The 17,065-nt window shown below is 38.6% G+C and overlaps 1 protein-coding gene across 1 annotated transcript; it reads left to right on the forward strand.

Annotated features, from left to right (window-relative positions):
* The first annotated feature begins 59 nt into the window (after positions 1-59).
* LOC141912549 (protein cycle-like) lies at positions 60-10,108 on the forward strand. The gene is made up of 14 exons (XM_074803816.1): positions 60-190; positions 3,499-3,646; positions 4,382-4,438; positions 4,960-5,117; positions 5,542-5,717; positions 6,247-6,364; positions 6,694-6,879; positions 7,312-7,561; positions 7,907-8,013; positions 8,092-8,242; positions 8,384-8,626; positions 9,010-9,049; positions 9,183-9,333; positions 9,733-10,108. Exons 2-14 carry the CDS (start codon positions 3,549-3,551, stop codon positions 9,903-9,905), a joined length of 1,908 nt encoding a protein of 635 aa, XP_074659917.1. The 5' UTR covers positions 60-190; positions 3,499-3,548; the 3' UTR covers positions 9,906-10,108.
* Positions 10,109-17,065: the final 6,957 nt, after the last annotated feature.

Genomic DNA, 17,065 nt, shown 5'->3' on the forward strand with positions numbered 1-17,065 from the left:
TCCGGGAACAATTCAATTCAAAATATATTGACATTACATAATGGCAATTCAATTCAATTCAGTAACTGTCAAGCTACGATGACAAACTCTATGCTGCGACTCCGCGCTCTGCATCCGTCTTAAACCTCAACAAGTGTTGTGCTGATATTATAACCAGTGACTGTATGGTGCCTGCAAGGGACACATGTTTGTAAGTATCAGTTTTACTACTACTGTGATTTTAGAAAAGCTATAACTTTTTGAACTTGTTCAGACGAGTAAGTAGACAAGACACCCCCCTGACTAGTTAGTTACCTAATCGTTGGTGGTAAGCTTTTTATAATCGGATGGGCTGGTGAAAATATCCGATTGTGAAACTAAACCACAGACAGGTTGCTGACTACCCCCTGACCTGTTAATAACACTTGTCACAAGTGATAGTGAATGAATAAAACCAGCATCAGTGACCAACCCCACTATCCCTGTATGATAAAAAAACAGGGAATACTGGGGTTGGTCATTGATAGTGGTTTTATTCATTCACTATCAATTGTGACAAGTCCATGTGGTTAATAATAGTTGATACTAGTAGACCTGAAGTCGCTGCAAGCAACAGTATAACAAAGATGTCCTACTCACAACACAGAGGCTCGTTGTTGAAGTTTGTGGGCAATTACTGTAGCTTAGATCAAAAATCATTCAACAAAACAGGTGTTCAAATAGGTAATGCCGGATATAAAAACGTTGGTTTATTTAGACTGCACAGTTTCACAGTATTCAGACCAAATTGAGTTATATATTCATAAGATTAAGAGAAATATCCAAAAAAAAATCAATGTCAGATGATTATGAATAGACTATTTTAGCTGAACCGGTTCAATGGACGGCACATCGGTGCATTGGTTACGAGCGCCACCTCGCTCCTCCCCATCACTTAATCCCGAGTTCTGCCTGATTTGTTTACAAAACCGCTTTTATTGGCTGGGAGAATGTTTTAAATGTTCAAGTGACCCCCTATCAGTAACCTATGTGGTTTGATTTAAAGAATCGGATATTATCACTACCTGAAGCGTTCACTATAGAGCCTACATCAGCGATCAGAACGCCCTGTAACAGGCTGTTAAACTGTTGTAAGTAACGACCTGTAATACAGTCTGGATCTGCCCCTGGTAGGCTGATATATCTATACTGTATTAAGGGGAACACTGTAGTTTTTCGTAACCAGTTTGCACGGAATCTATTTGTTGTTTTGGTCATGACACAGAGGAACAGTTTCCCATTGTAGAAATGATAATTCTATTTGGGGTCCAGGGTCAAACTTGACCTGAATTTAGGTCCTCAAAATTCCAGTAGATTCCTGATGTTGGCAGTAGATGGCATGTGTGTGTGTGTGTTCTGTGTTGTGTGGGATGTTTGACTTAAACCCAATTTGCACCCGATGAGATTCTATGATAATGATAGAATTTCTTCGCTGAGCCTTTGGTATGAGGCTAACCAGCCTCTCTCAGGAACAAATTTCTCGACAAATATTTATTGTTAGGCATGGATCTATGATCCAGGAGTAGAGGGGCATGTCGAGAAAGGGTAGGCCTAAGACATTCCCCAGGCTTATGGAAGGAAACATTGCTTGAGATTTAAGTGGAAAAGTCAATTGAGATTTCATTAAGCTGACATTTAAGGAGTCTATCGAATTTAGGAGGGGTATACCAGCCCCTGTGAAACAGCCACTCTCAGTACAGAGTTCCTGGCTTAGCTTTAGGATCCTGGAATAGAGAGGCATGTTGAGAAAGGGTTAGACATTCTCCCGGCATCACTGCCCTTTGTTTAATCCTATTAGTCTCATCACTGGGCAATTGTCACCTACAATCTACAATCCGTGTCGTAACAGCAGGGTTTCCAGGCTCCTGGAGGGATGCATGCTGGTATTACGTCATGTTCGTAGCCTAACGTTTTAGCACATTCTAGAAGAGATGAGTACAATGCGGGCGAGAGAGATGTTGTGTTTTTATTGACAGCTGGAAAGATGTGAACCTTGAGCTTCTATATCTAGTTGAATGCATCACGTCGTCGCTCTCGGTTACAGGGGGGCCTGAGTAGGAGTAATTGAACTGCGCGGTCGATCGTTGATTGAATTGACATTGCGCGATTGTGCACTTAACCTGATGAATATAAAAGGTGCGATCGAGAAAATGACAGATTTAATCAGTTTTAGTCGTGGATATTCCGGCGGAACTAATTAACGCCTCTCGGAAGTGCGAATCGAAGGCTGCTGACTTCGTATCGACATTATTATTATTATTATTATTATTATTATTATTAATATAATCTTGTTTTCTCTTTGTGTCGTCTCAACGTAATGTCTCTATTTTCGACTGGTTTTTTATCGATATTTCCCTCGACGACGACGATGATGATTCAGGTATATAGATTGTATATGATTATTTCGACGTGGTGAGTGATTAATCGATGACTCGTATTAAATCGACGTTACACGCGCGCTAGCGTGGTTATGTATTTTTTGCATCATTTTTGATTGAAGCGTTTTATATACTGTCTTGACGCTCGCCGCATCCGGTGTCGTTGACACTCCTGTTAGATGATGATGATGATGATGATGTTGATGAAGATGATGCTGATGATGTGTTTTTGAAGACTATTACTCGTTATAGTTCAATCCTCTAACGCCTGTTGTTATCTCTTGTGCATCATTCATGGAATAAGTCTCTCTCTCTCTCTCTCTCTCTTACTCTTGTTACTCGAAGGATTATTATTGTTGGAATATGTTTTCTGATTTCGGTTTGTTTTTATTTCTGTTTTTTTCAATTTATTTGTTATTGTAGTTGGGCCTACATGAACTTTTGACGCAAGCCTGGAACTACCAACCCCTTCACCCTGGAACCAGTCTCACTTGAGCTTGCAGCCTTTTTGTACAGTCAGTTTCGAATATGTACTGATTAAATATCTAATGTTTGGCCATTTTCATCTAGAAAATATTCGACATGAAGTTTGAACACATGTAAAGTGTGGACGATAAGTTTTTGAATGAATGTGGTTTGTTCATTTTCAATTAATAATGTCTGATGAAGTTCTGAAAACATGTGAAGTGTGGACGATAAGTTTTTGAAAGTGTGCTGATAAATTGTCTACTCTCTGGTCATTTTCAGTTAGAAAATGTCTCAGGAAAAGTTCTGAACACATGTGAAGTGCTTGTGTCTAATGTCAGGTGTTAATTGTTCATTTATGATGTGTATGTCTGGGATGAAGTTTTGAATGTACGTGGTGAAGCCAGGATGATCAATATCATAATAGGAAGAAAGGGTGATAAATTAGGAGGTGCATGGTTTAGGTCGAATAGAAAAATGAGCTTGATTTTAGCTTCGATCGCGACATATTTTTTTAGCAGGATTTCATCCTTCATTGAGGCTGCGATGACCAAAAATCTATAGAATTTAATCATATCCAAATATATCATTGTATTTTACTAAGTTTTGCTTATAGCGAATTGTTTTATAATTGTAGTTTTAAAGAACTCGCCGGGTTTCTGGAAAAATGAAGATCAGACATTCCTGATGCCAGGTTCGGTACCGCTGGTGAAAACCTCAACGATGAATGTACCGACCAGTCAGAGTCACGGCAGCAAAGTCATCTTCAAACGGAGAAGCACTGAGTAAGATATCGAGATAGGGGACGTTATAGCTGCATTTGCCCTAATGTAAATTAAAATGAAATGACGTTTTTAAATCTGTATATATCAGGTTTTTATCTCGATATCCTTTCTTCATTTTAAACTGGTTGAAAAGAATCATTGGTGGCATTTTTCCTACCGTCATTTTTACTGGTGACATTTTTTCCTTACACATTCATTCCCGAGTGTTATGAAATAAGGGTTTACTGATATCTTCAGATAGATACAAGCAATAGATTCGTAATCATACTTACTTTAATTGACGTAGTGTTGAAATGTTTGTCACACGACTGCTCCGTCATTACCGCATTCTAGGTCTTCCCAGCAACTCTGTGCTTACGGCGTTTTAGGTCTTCGTATACCCTGAGATTGCGCTTACGATTGTATATTTAGACCTACAGTGGTCGAAACAGTCACATGCTGTAAGCATCAGCTGGCGATTATTTGTTCAGACTGATGCAACAGATGAAAATACGAGGGAACCTCCTGATGAAAACAATTACATGCCCCCCAGTAAACCCTGAAAACATATTTCAGGCATTGGCTTCAATAGTGACTTATGTTCATCATCAGAGAAATGAAAATCATTTTCACATTTCTCTGATGATGAAGTTTAATGAAAACTTCGATACTGTCGGAAATAATAAATTGTGAAATCATGAACTGTGGGTTTCGTTCATTAACTCTGAAATTATCATTGACTCATTATTTTAATAGGATCGGCAGTGAATATGAAGAAGAAAGTGATAGAGACAGCGAAAAGAAATATGCCAAGTAAGTATTCTAATACACTAGTATGATGCCAGCTATTTACAGGCGCTGATCGAGGCTGTCGTCGTTACTGCTTGAACGGTACTCGTCCATATTCTCGAGAATGATTGAGTCATCAATTGCAGAGCAGCTGAACCAGTGGATGTAATGTTATGAAATTAATTTATGATATGACATGTTGTCAGATCATGTAAGGAAAACCCTATCGATTTTGAAGGTTAAACCCAGCATCTTTTTTCTTAGAAAATTATTGAAAATTTAAAACATTTCTTATTAAGCAAACATCCTAGCATGAGATACAGCGGATGAAATTTTTGCCGCCACAGTTATATCGGTGTCTGAATTAGCCTTTTGGAGCTTCCTACTGCTCTTCTGTATTTCATAACCCAAGTCATTCAACCTATTTTTATGACGGAGATGTAGTATTAGTATGCTCAATAATGATAACAGTGATAGGGGACACTTAGGCGTTGCGCTTGTTTGAATGATTTTAAATATCTCTCTCCCTCTCTCATTGTTTTTAGACAAAATCACAGTGAAATTGAAAAGCGTCGTCGTGATAAGATGAATATGTATATCGGCGAATTGTCGACATTGATTCCGATGTGCAGCGCGATGAATCGTAAATTAGATAAACTGACCATTCTACGAATGACCGTTCAACACATGAAAGTATTAATGGGTAAGTGAGGATAGGCATCCCCCAGGGGGGTGTGGGGGTAGTGGACGGACCCCCTTTTCGAGATAGCTAACTTGTCAAGTTACTCTGTAATCAACGTTCAAGATTTTTCTAGCCAATTTAACTAGCATTTTACCTCTAAATGATTTCCAAAAAGTTTTTTGGGTAGACCCACCAAACACTGGACATTATGCATGGATACTGAATTTATCTAATTCGAACCCCCTATGATAATTCCTGGGGATGCTTATGGTGAGGGTTAGAACAAACTAAACGCTCAGTTGAAATAAACCTAGAACTGAAGGTAAGGCTCATATCGAGTCCTCAGAATGCTTAAAACGTTCTTATCTTTGAAAAAAGCCGGTGCCCTCACTCCAGTGACAGTTTGTATCAATGCCAATATAACGTTGTATATGATTTGTTTCAGGAGCGAAATCAACGTTATATTCAGAAACCCTTCATAAACCGTCCTTTCTTTCCGATGATGATCTGAAACATTTAATCCTGCAATCGTCGGATGGATTCCTGTTCGTTGTTAGTTGCGATCGCGGGCGCCTTCTGTTCGTCAGTGAATCCGTCAAAGATATATTGCATTATAGCCACGTGAGTATAAACTAGAATTGTCTACCACACATCCGTGTAGGACGGTTTGATCTGTGATTTCATTAATAGTCAGTTCATCTACTTTTATTACGCATCAATTTGTTCAGTAAGACCTAAGCATTCGGAAATGAACAATGATATTCCGTTAAATTTCGTTTTCATTTATCAGCGATTGTTTACTCGGTATAAGCTCGAGTTATGCTGAAAAAACTGCTCCGCGGACGCTCGGAAACATCGCTATGATGTCTTCGAGAGCCATTGTTCAATGTGTATTCTCGGTAAACTATCGCTGATAGATGAAAACTAAAGCAAGTTTATGCGAATTCATACTTAACTCCTAAATCCTCGCTGAACAAATTGATGCGTAATCTACACAGATCAAGTGATTATTAATGAAATACGGTTCAAAACGTCATATGGAGAGCATGTATGACAGACAGTAGGTGCTGCAAAAGGCCTGTACTGAACAGTCAAGGTTTCCCCAGTCGGATTAACGATATATCGAAACAGTGTATATGTATCTTTACAGACTGAAATAATTGGGCAAAGTTTTTTCGATATAGTTCATCCGAACGACATTCAAGTCATTAAAGAGCACTTGTCGTCATCAGATTTAGCTCCACGCGAACGTCTTATTGATGCTAAAAGTAAGTAAAAACTAAGGTCATCTGTAACTGTCGTCGTCTGCTAAGTCAACTCATTACTTGTAGTGTCTATTTCTTTCTCCCAAATTGTATTTGCGAAATGTAAGTCATCATTTAGATACGTCCTACATGAAATCCATCTTAACTCAAACGACTTAAATCAGCAAGTTTAACTGTACGTAGATTGTAAGATCGAGTTCCTCGGTTAAATTTGACTCTTTGAGTTAAGATCTAATTAGTTTATTTTCGCCCTCACATCCTATTTAACCTGTAGCCTATATTTCTATTCAACTGTCATCAGTTATATTCAACTACCGTTGATTATTTTACAGCGATGTTACCCGTTAAATCCGAGATGCCGACGTGTCCGACGCAGCTCAGTTTTGGAGCGCGGCGATCGTTTTTCTGTCGAATGAAAAAGAAGTTCAATTCGGCGTCGTCTGCCGAGAGAGTAGAACTGAAATCCGATCCTGATTCCGACCAGAAGAGTTCGTGTAGCGTTAAACAACAAAGAAAAGGTTCGTGTAAAACTGTGTGTGTATGAATGAATATCAACATGTTTCATGGCAACGCGGAGCAAATCCTTTTAACTGCGAGCAATTTCCGTTCCCTGTTAGCAATTTTTTTTTGTTTGACAATGAGCTAATTCGGCAGTGAACATGTGACATCATACTTTAATTTTTTCAAGTTAAAAAGGTGAAAAGGGAAGTATCACCTAAACAGGTGATATTTGAAATCCGGCTGGGGTTGAATCCCGCACTTGGTGAGAATACAGAGATTATACACTGTATACACACTATACAGAGTGGAGAGACGCACCAAAAGGGTTTTAACGACCATAGTTTCTGCGTCTGCCTGTGCGTGTCTACCTAGCGTCTGCCTGTGCGACAAACGCATCGAAAGAGTTAACGTTGATAGTTTCTAGCGTCTGTCTGTGGCATATTTTACAGAGAATAAAAAACAGTTTTGCGTGATTCACTGTACGGGGTACGTGAAATCGTGGGCGCCGGCGAAACTGGGACTCGACGATATGGAAGGCGATAACGACGGATGTAATCTGAGTTGTCTGGTGGCCGTCGGGCGTCTGCAACCTACGTTTAACGTCGAACAAGTAACCAGCAGTAATAACATCGATGTACATCCTATGGAGTTCATGTCTCGACACACGACGGACGGCAAATTTACTTTCGTTGATTTACGGTAAGTTTCGACGTAGTTAAGCTGGAATAAACAGCAGTAGAGTCGCCTTGATTCTTTAAAAACTACAACCAAAAGGAAAATGCTTATAAAGGAACTTTAAACTCCTTTTATTTAAGAAAAATGCTTAAAACTCCTTTAAAACTCCATACATATTGAGAAATAGCCATATAGAAATGTTTGTTGGTAAATTTTACCAACTTATAACTACTTGTATTTAGAAACTATCTCCCGAATTTCCTGATTCTCAACTCACTGAAATATCTACAACAGCCCCAATGCTAGCCAAATTCCCGCACAAAGCCACCTTTATCATCAAAGTAGTTAATATCGTTAATTTACTCACAGGGCGACTGCAATTCTAGGCTATTTACCGCAGGAACTGATCGGTACTTCGGTGTACGAATACTATCATCTCGATGACCTAACTGCACTTGCCAACACGCATAAACAAGGTAAATTTTACTGTCTGTACGAAGACCACATCAACTGTTTCCATAGCTACATTGACGTTATCTAAAATTCTATTTCAGTTTTGAAATCGACGGAATCGATCGAATCACCGATTTACCGATTCAAGACGAAAGACAAATCGTTTATCAAACTACGAACGAAGGCGTTTAGTTTCCATAATCCGTGGACGAAGGAAATAGAATCAGTTGTCGCTACTAATACTGTTATAGCGTAAGTGATCTTTGTGAAGCTCATCATTAGTTGTGGAAGTAATGTCATTGCAGTAAAACTCAAAGCTTAAAGCTAAACTGTATTCATTAGTTTTGTAACGAACATTTCGAGTTGCAAGTCTTCGTCTGTTTGATTTTTCAGGCAACCGGAAATTTCTTCTAGTTCGGGACAATCGAGTGAATTAGCCTCGTGCGGTCAAACGGCGATGTCGGATGCTTCACAGGGCGCCGGTTGCAGTACTAGTAGTATTTCTGCTGTTGGCGAACAAATTCGAACTGCTGGTGAAACCAAGGTTGGCAAAAAACAAAAGGCAACCGGTACGACCCATCCGGGAGCTGGTCGCGTAGGCAGACAGGTTTGCGAAGAAGTCTTAGAAAAAGAAAGGTAAGTTATTGGTTCTTGTGCTTCTGTGAGACCCTTATTCCCTCGTACTGTCTGTGTGTCTGTGTTTCAGCTACTTAGCTTCGTTAATAGTGGGTCGATCTTGAAGAAATTTGGGTACAATGTTAGTATGGGGGTCTAGTTATGAAGTGCAAAGAATCGACCCAGTGCTAGATACCACATATCCAAAATGCAATGAGAACTTAACGCATGTGAATTTCGGAGTTCGAGGCTATGACTTGTTTTCCTCGGTTTTCAGTATTTTGTTCTAGAGTTTATTAAGCTATCTATAGAACTGAGTCCACTGTATATTTTTCAATGTCATCTGTCAACAAATTTATTCCCAGTTCCACCAATATTTTATTCTTAATTTTATTTTGTTTTAGTGATTGCGACACAACCAGTGCAGATACTTATAATTTACAGGTAAGAGTCTTTCATATGACGTTCACCAGCCTATTTCTGTTCATATCTCCATTCTTAAAATAAGCAATTCAATATATATCTATATCTACCATTATTAGTGACAGTTTGCTTATGTTTGTTTGTATATATATAGATGGTTCAACCCTCAACATCTGCTTCAATGGAAGATGAAGCGACATTGAATAGTCACAGGCCTCAAGTTTCTAGTCCACTAATGAATGTTCAGCCGGATGGAATTATCTCAAACCCTAGTACACCTACCAATAGATTGGCTTCATCTTCAGGTAAATAACTTGATTGAATGGAACGAGCCATCCTCAATGAAATACCGCTGCCTGTGATTATCTCAGGTTATCGCGGGCGACGACAAAATACTGGGTCTGGTTTTATAGACTGTTATTAACTTTAACCGAGGGGCTAACTCAATTCATTTTCAATTTAGTTAAGCCCTGGTCCCGGTTTTATAGACTGGTAGTTACTTTAACCCGAGGGTTAACTTGACTGAAAATGAATTGAGTTAGCTGCCCGGGTTAAAGTTAATACCAGTCTATAAAACCGGGCACTGGACAACTGCCAACTGCCCCTCTCTACATAAAGGATACCGATCTCAATCATTCATGCATCCATCAAGTGTAACAGGGAAAGGGATTTTCTTATATTTTTGTTGATCTTTTATTTTGTAGAAACGAACATTGAACAAGTCGATCCTATATTCGACGCGAACTCCATTTTCAATACTGAAATGTATGACAGCAGCGGCGATGACGCGGCTATGGCTGTTCTGATGAGTCTACTAGAAGCTGATGCCGGACTCGGCGGTCCAGTCGATTTCTCCGATTTACCTTGGCCACTCTAGGTTGTTAAATGAAAACATTTCATCACTGTTGATGAGCGTTTAACCTGCAGTTGATGATTACGCTATTTATTATTCTGACTGTTTTGAAGTATCCACTAAACTTCATCATCAGAGAAACCAAACATTTTTGTCGACATTTTACACGGAATTTCGGTATGATACTGATGTTACCCGGTACTCGGAGGTGAATTTTGGAAATTTGTATATTTGCTATGAGCCTGTTATATGTATTTTGTAGTTGTTATAATGAAATGCTGATAGTTGCTGAGGTTGACAGGGTATTTTTAGATACAATTCTACAATTTATCGAATGTTTTTCAGATGATCACTTTTTATATCTGTTACACACATTTTTAATGCGGGGTTTGCCTCGATATTGTCCCAAAGATTTTATCGTCATTTGACAAAGTATTTTATAGAAACTGCTGTTCGTTACACTTTTTCAAGCAGTGATTAAAATGACACTGGGGTGAAGGTATCCACCGGGTACTCAACAACAGAGTTCTCTACAACAGAATGTTTTTCGGGCTGCCTTGTCATCAGCGTCTGTATTTCGGATTCTCGCAATTCTGAATTCTCCCCGACGAGACTAACTGTTTAACACCATTAGATGCCCACCTTTCTACTACAGGGTCAGGGGCGGATCCAGGGGCTAATATTGAACGTGTTACGATCCCAGAAGGGAACTTCGATGTCCAAATAGGCAATATTGGGACTTTCCCTGCAATGAAACAAATTTGAAGGTCTTGTAACAAATCTTACTGGATCCGCCGCTGCAGGGTGGCTGTATTTGAAGGTTAAAAGGGAAGGAAAGATTTACAGATAAATAACTTACACGGGTTGAAATAAGCACGACTCTGAATGGGCCCCTGTTACAGTACATTATATTACATGTAAGTGTACTTAACTATTACTAAGCTGATTTATGCTGTTTGAGTGTTGTGAATTTTATTCCATCCTCACTCGTAAGTGATAAAGCGGTATGTCAGTGTCCTACAAAACGATTGTTCAAATGAATAGTATTTAAGCCGTTCGATCTGATTTTAGAAAAGCAATTTTTTAAAGCACTACCATGACAATTGATATGTGTAAAATTGATAATTGAATCAAACTCCTTAAGCTGAGTAATATATGGTTGAGATTCTATCGAATCGTACGTTGATGATGCGATAGAGTTCTTGTATTGATGCTATATTTTATCTAGTCAAACCCACTCAATTCAGATCGGTTTCTAATCCAGATTCTAATTACATTCCACCTATACGTAAATGTATGTAGAATATGTCGTTTTAGTCGTGATTTATCATAAACCGAATGAATTTTGTTGGTCCAAAATGATCCAAATCAAGCGGGTGCGTATGTATTGATTCGTTTTGATGCACGTAATGTTTGCTGCAATAGAATTAAATGATTTAAAGATAATATATTCCATGTTACAGTAGGAACTACTCCTTCCTATCGATTAGGACTGCTACAAACTCAAATTTATTGGGACTGCTCTTTGTTCGGACGATATTTGTGTTTTTCTGAATTACTAATGCGATGAATTGCAGTAAAACAATGTGGATATCTAATCGATATTCTATTTTGATGATTCTAAGTGATAATTCAAGAGTTGAAGAGTTAGACTAAATAACTATACTTGATGTTGTTTTATAGATATGAATGTTTTAATATTGCTCCAGTATTATGTATTACACGTTAATGTAATGTACGTTTTTGATGATATTTTTTATAGTAATATTGTACTTCCTTCTGCTGAGTTCATAGTCAATGAATAGACCAGAATTCAAGAGACGCAAGTCGTCATATTATTTATTAAATGCTGACATTAAATTGAGCCTAATTTCATTTCAATTTACGATGGAGAATTTTATAATGAGATAATCCGTTTAACAGTCGGGTTTTCCCTCGCTGATGAACTCGTTAATGATGTATAAGATTTATCATTTTTTGATAAAAAGAAACTTGTTCGAATCACAAGGTTCTTCTTTCCAAAATGTCTACCTCCCTTTACATTCGTCATGTTTTATGACAACTAACGTTTTTTTGAATTGATATATTTTGTGTGATGATAAAGTAGAATCGGTCTTCTACATTGTAGATTCTGCTCAAGCTTTTGAACGTAGAAATTTGTCCAACGCTGAGAGACCTGATATCTGAGTTGGATGGTACAAAGTAGTCTCCACTCAAGTGTGATCTTTTGACTTGAGAGTGATATATGAGTTGGATGATACAGTGGACTCTGTGCAAGTCAGATATTTTGACTTGAGAGTGATATCTGAGTTGGATGGTACAGTAGACTCCGCTCAAGTCTGATCTTTTGACTTGAGTGTGATATCTGAGTTCAATGATACAGTAGACTCTGCTCAAGTCAGATGTTTTGACTCAAGAGTGATATATGAGTTGAATGATACAGTAGACTCCGCTCAAGTCAGATCTTTTGACTCAAGAGTGATATGTAAGTTGCATGATGTGTAAAGGGTCACCAATTCGTTTTCTACAAACATCCAAGTTATTAAGAGGGTTTTCTCTGAGTTGATCCAATCCAACAAGACGAGCCTATACTGCAATACTAACAGTGGAACCTTGTTACAACTTACTTCACGGGGCTAGAAAATATATCCGTTATAAACTGATAGTTCGTTGTATTAAATTAATCAAATTTTCAATTACTTGCGACAAAATTTTATACTTGTAATATCCGATGAATCGCGGTATCGGAGTTCATTGTCACGAGGTTCCACTGTGATTTATTAAATCAAGGCTATCATTGAGCGCTGGTACATGTTGAATATTTCTATGTTCACCAGTGTCATCATGTCATGTTTGATGTTATGATAGGAAAGCTTAGGGTTTATCGGCATTCACACTCCTTTCCTTTATCTTTGTTTCGTTTGTAAAACCGAATTTAATACGGTCAACATCTTCACTTACCATGGAGGTCCCAATAGCGGCAGGTACAACCGCAATTTGACTGTATTCGGTTTTTATATTGGGGGGGGGGTGATTTCTGAGGCAAGCAGATTGACATCTTTCTTTTCGTTGTTTAGCTAAAATCTACAGGTTCAAATGCAACGGGTTGTTGAAAATTCGTAGGAGCAAAAACAGTAAAAAATTCTAGCGACCAGAGTTACATTTTCCCCTAATCAGGCATAGCGCAAGTTATTGAAAAAAGATTTATTCATTTGTGCTATGTCTGAAGAGGGGAAAACTCCCGAAAACGTTTGCTGTTAAAGAATTTATATACTCATTAGAAAATGAGATTTGTATTGTTTTTGCTTCTATGGATTTTCAACTATTTGAACTCTTTATTCAAGATTTGCTCAATTTAGCATAATACAACTACAAAGCGCATTTGGTTGTTGAATTCCGTAACTTGTATCATATTGAGAGGGTGAAGTATTAAATATTTCACCAGTGATCTCATTGTAACAAGGTTTCTATGATCTCCATTAAATTCGCTTTAATTGGGACATCGAATCGGATCTCGAATTGACAGAATACAATTCTGGTCTTAAAGTTAACTGGATCTAATTAGAACAAACAATGGTTAATGTTAATCGGTGCGCGTCTAGTATCGATAGAATAATGACAATGTGTGTTTTATATATGGCTGATATGAACTTCGTCCACTTAATGGTTGTGTGCCGCCGTTTTAATAAGATTTTGTGAGTAAAATTACAAATTATATACATCTGTTCGAAATATATCTACATATCAAAATGAAATCTGTTCTTCTAAGCTTTTCATTTTGTATTCCTGCAATCTGCGGTGTATTCGGAATGTCAATTTTCTTGTATTTCGTAATTGCAGCGTTTATTTTTTGCGATATTGATGTAACATAGAATGGGATTCAAACAAGATCTTTTATTTATTTCTGTTTGGGCATGTGGCGTAGTAAATAGTATTGCCGACTAAAAGGATAATTCTCCGCCGGAATGCCACTTAAAATAGCAAATTCTTCTTGAACATTTATTAGACAATTTAACTAGAAATTCGCAAAAAAGGAAAATATGAACAATTTATTTTATTGGGTGAGGCATAGGGTTGACACGAGTCGGCTCAGCGGGACAACTGAAACTACACAATTCACAATGTATTTTTCTACATTAGATTTGAGAATCGACGACGGAAAGGAAACTTAATTGGAAGAAAAACGAGTTTGAGAACAAGAGACAAAAGTTGAATTACGGGTTAGGACCCACCAATCTCCGTCGGTCATCATCAATCATCAAATACGGTTTCACACTCGTAAAAACAGTGTATATAGGCAGAAAAACACTCGAGAGTCTGATTTATCAGTTTATTTCAGTTCGAGTATTAAAACAGTGGGCATTCAATTTCGCTTTTATTATTAGTTATTCTGTCGGTTTTCTATCAAGTTTATGACATATGCCGAGTGCATACTGAGGTGTCGCCGGGTCCCGTGTTTACTCCACTGGAACAACAAAAACTCCAATATAAACCCATTCATCGGTAGATTGTGGCGGGTAACATTCAGGCTATACATGACGGCTACCGTATACAGGTCCGTAGCAATCAGCGGAACCAAACCCATTCATCGGCCAGAGAACGACGCGGTTGCCTATTGGTCAATATAGAAATACGCCACCGGTCGACAGTAAGTAGAATCGCTAAGCCCGTCATTCACCTCAGGCTCTTCACACCGTGTAGACACTATGCTGACGTGGATTCTCCTCCTGGCGTTCTTCTTCGCGATTACGCTGCGCTCTACAAGCTGGTTCCTTCATGAGGAACGACGTCTTTATGTTTTACGTGATACTGTTCGTCTCTGTGCTGTCCTGTGCTGTCCTGTGCTGTTCTGTGTTTATTAATCCGTTCTATTTTTCAGTGTCTAATCCGTTTTATTTTTCAGGGCCGATTTCTCTGTCGATTTTCGATGTTCTATGGAACAAAACTAATGTCCGAAAGCATCGGCTCTCCTTCGCCGGTCTTGTGTCGAGAATGTCGGGTAAGAGTCAGCCAGGAAATGATGTCCCTATTGCCCTCACACAGGGAATGCAAACTAGGACGACAATGCCTCGCATCATTATCTGCCTACAGTGTGTACTGAGTGACGTCAATGACTGTCGAATCTATCGGATTACTAGGGGTAAAAGATTGAGTGGTGTCATACTGTCTTACCCTTCCGGCAGGACTGTAGTTGTGTTCCGGCAACTAGTGTGACTCTAGTTCTGGCCATTGGTCGCCTTGGTTTTCCGGCAGAACTTCTCTCCTGAGTTGTTCTCCGGCAACTAGTTAACTCTAGTTCTGGCCATTGTTGTCCTTTGGTTTTCCGGCAGCACTTCTATTTGTTCTCGTTCGGCAACTAGTTAACTCTAGTTCGAGTCAGTTAGCACTATTCTTTTTTACCCTTATCGATCTGGTAAATTGTCAGTTATTGATGCCGCCCGGTACATCCTGTAGGTAGATGATGAATGCGAGGCGTTGGCGCCCTGGTTTGCGTTCCCCGCGCGAAGGCACGTAGGGACGAGTGTTTCCTGGCTGACTCGTCACCTATCGTTCTCGGCACGTGACCGGTGAAGAAGAGCTGAAAAGCTTTCGGTCATTAGTTTTGTTCCGTACCAGGTTTTCATCTCCGTTCTCTCTCTCTTCTCTCATTTCAGGTTACCCATAAGAAAGCGATGACGAAGATTCCAGGAAGACCACGAAGATGTCGCTGAGACCTGACGACAGCCCGTGAAGACGCTACATAAAGCTAAGTTGATTTGTCTTTTCGCCCCCTCCCGAGTCCCCTCATCTAATACTCCCCAACCTCCAATAATCAGCATACATCTATCGTCTCCGATTCTTCTATTTCCAGGTCGACTCAAAGAACTCCCCTCAACCCGACGTCGAAGCAATGGAATTAAGTAAATGTGAGTGTGTCAATATAATTTACCATGTTTAATAAATAAGGTTCATTTATCCATAGAACAACCTCCTCTAAGTATGCTAGCAACTTGAGATCGTTTCTGTTGTTATTTTTGAAGCATTCTATCGGCTCAGTTAGTAATAAACAAAACACATAACCATAAACCAAAACTAAATAAAGAAAACAAAGAACCCAAAACTAAATAAACAAAACAAACCAAAACTAAATAAAGAAAACAAACTAAAACTAAATAAACAAAACAAACAAACAAATAAGCATAAACCACGGACTCTGAGTCCATAAACCAAAACTAAATAAAAAGACACATTAAAATATAACTGATATGATAGAATGCAAGAAAGATCAAGCTTTCATTGAAATAGTGCCCACCGATTCACTTATGTGAATATAATTGTTTTATGGAAAATGAGGACTTGTATTACTAAGGGATCGTTCGTAAAGTACACACAAAATTGGAACATTTTTGAAGGTTTCATTTACTCTATGTACGCATATCGTACGCTAAATTTGTTGATAGCCACTTAGCTATCTACGTAGATCTCTAACTTTGTGAACGGTCTCCTACTACGTGACTGGCACCTTGACGCGGTGTAGTAGCTTGTGTGCCTCCATGACCCTGAGAGCTATGCTGGTGGGAGTTTATCTCCTGGCAGGTTCAACCATACCAGACAGGTCTAGGGGTAGAGGCCAGACGAAGATCAGTCGTTTTCAAATTTTTTTGATGGTTCAAAACAGAAACTTACAATTTGGCGTTGCCACAATTATGATGTATTTCGTATCTCGACCTGGAGCCAGTTGCACAGTCATGACTTAAGTCCAAAAGTGGTCTTAAATCTTAAGACTGGTCTTATGTTGTTAGATTAGCTATAGAAGTAGGTTGGTCTTAGACTGATCTTAAGTCTAAGCCATGAATATGCAACTGGCCCCTGATGGCTACAGTGATGTCCTTATTTTATTGTCATCTATGTATAACTTTTGCCCAAGAATAAAACGGCATTTTAATATGTTCATTAAATCCTTCGTTCGTTTGGTTAAGTTTTATCTCAATGATTTCAAAGTGGTGCTTTTCAATGGGTTCATGCCGATTGATTGAGGTTTTATCGATATGAGCTGTGTGTCCTCGATCTCATGATGTCATTTTAGCATTCTATCAGCTCAACTACTAATAAACCTATTTACCAATAAACTCACAATAAACTAAAAACATTAAATTAAACCAATACATTTAGATAGTTGATGTGATAGAATGCTTGATACTTCA

Source organism: Tubulanus polymorphus, chromosome 11, assembly GCF_964204645.1.
Source record: "Tubulanus polymorphus chromosome 11, tnTubPoly1.2, whole genome shotgun sequence".
Taxonomy (NCBI): Eukaryota; Metazoa; Nemertea; class Palaeonemertea; order Tubulaniformes; family Tubulanidae; genus Tubulanus; species Tubulanus polymorphus.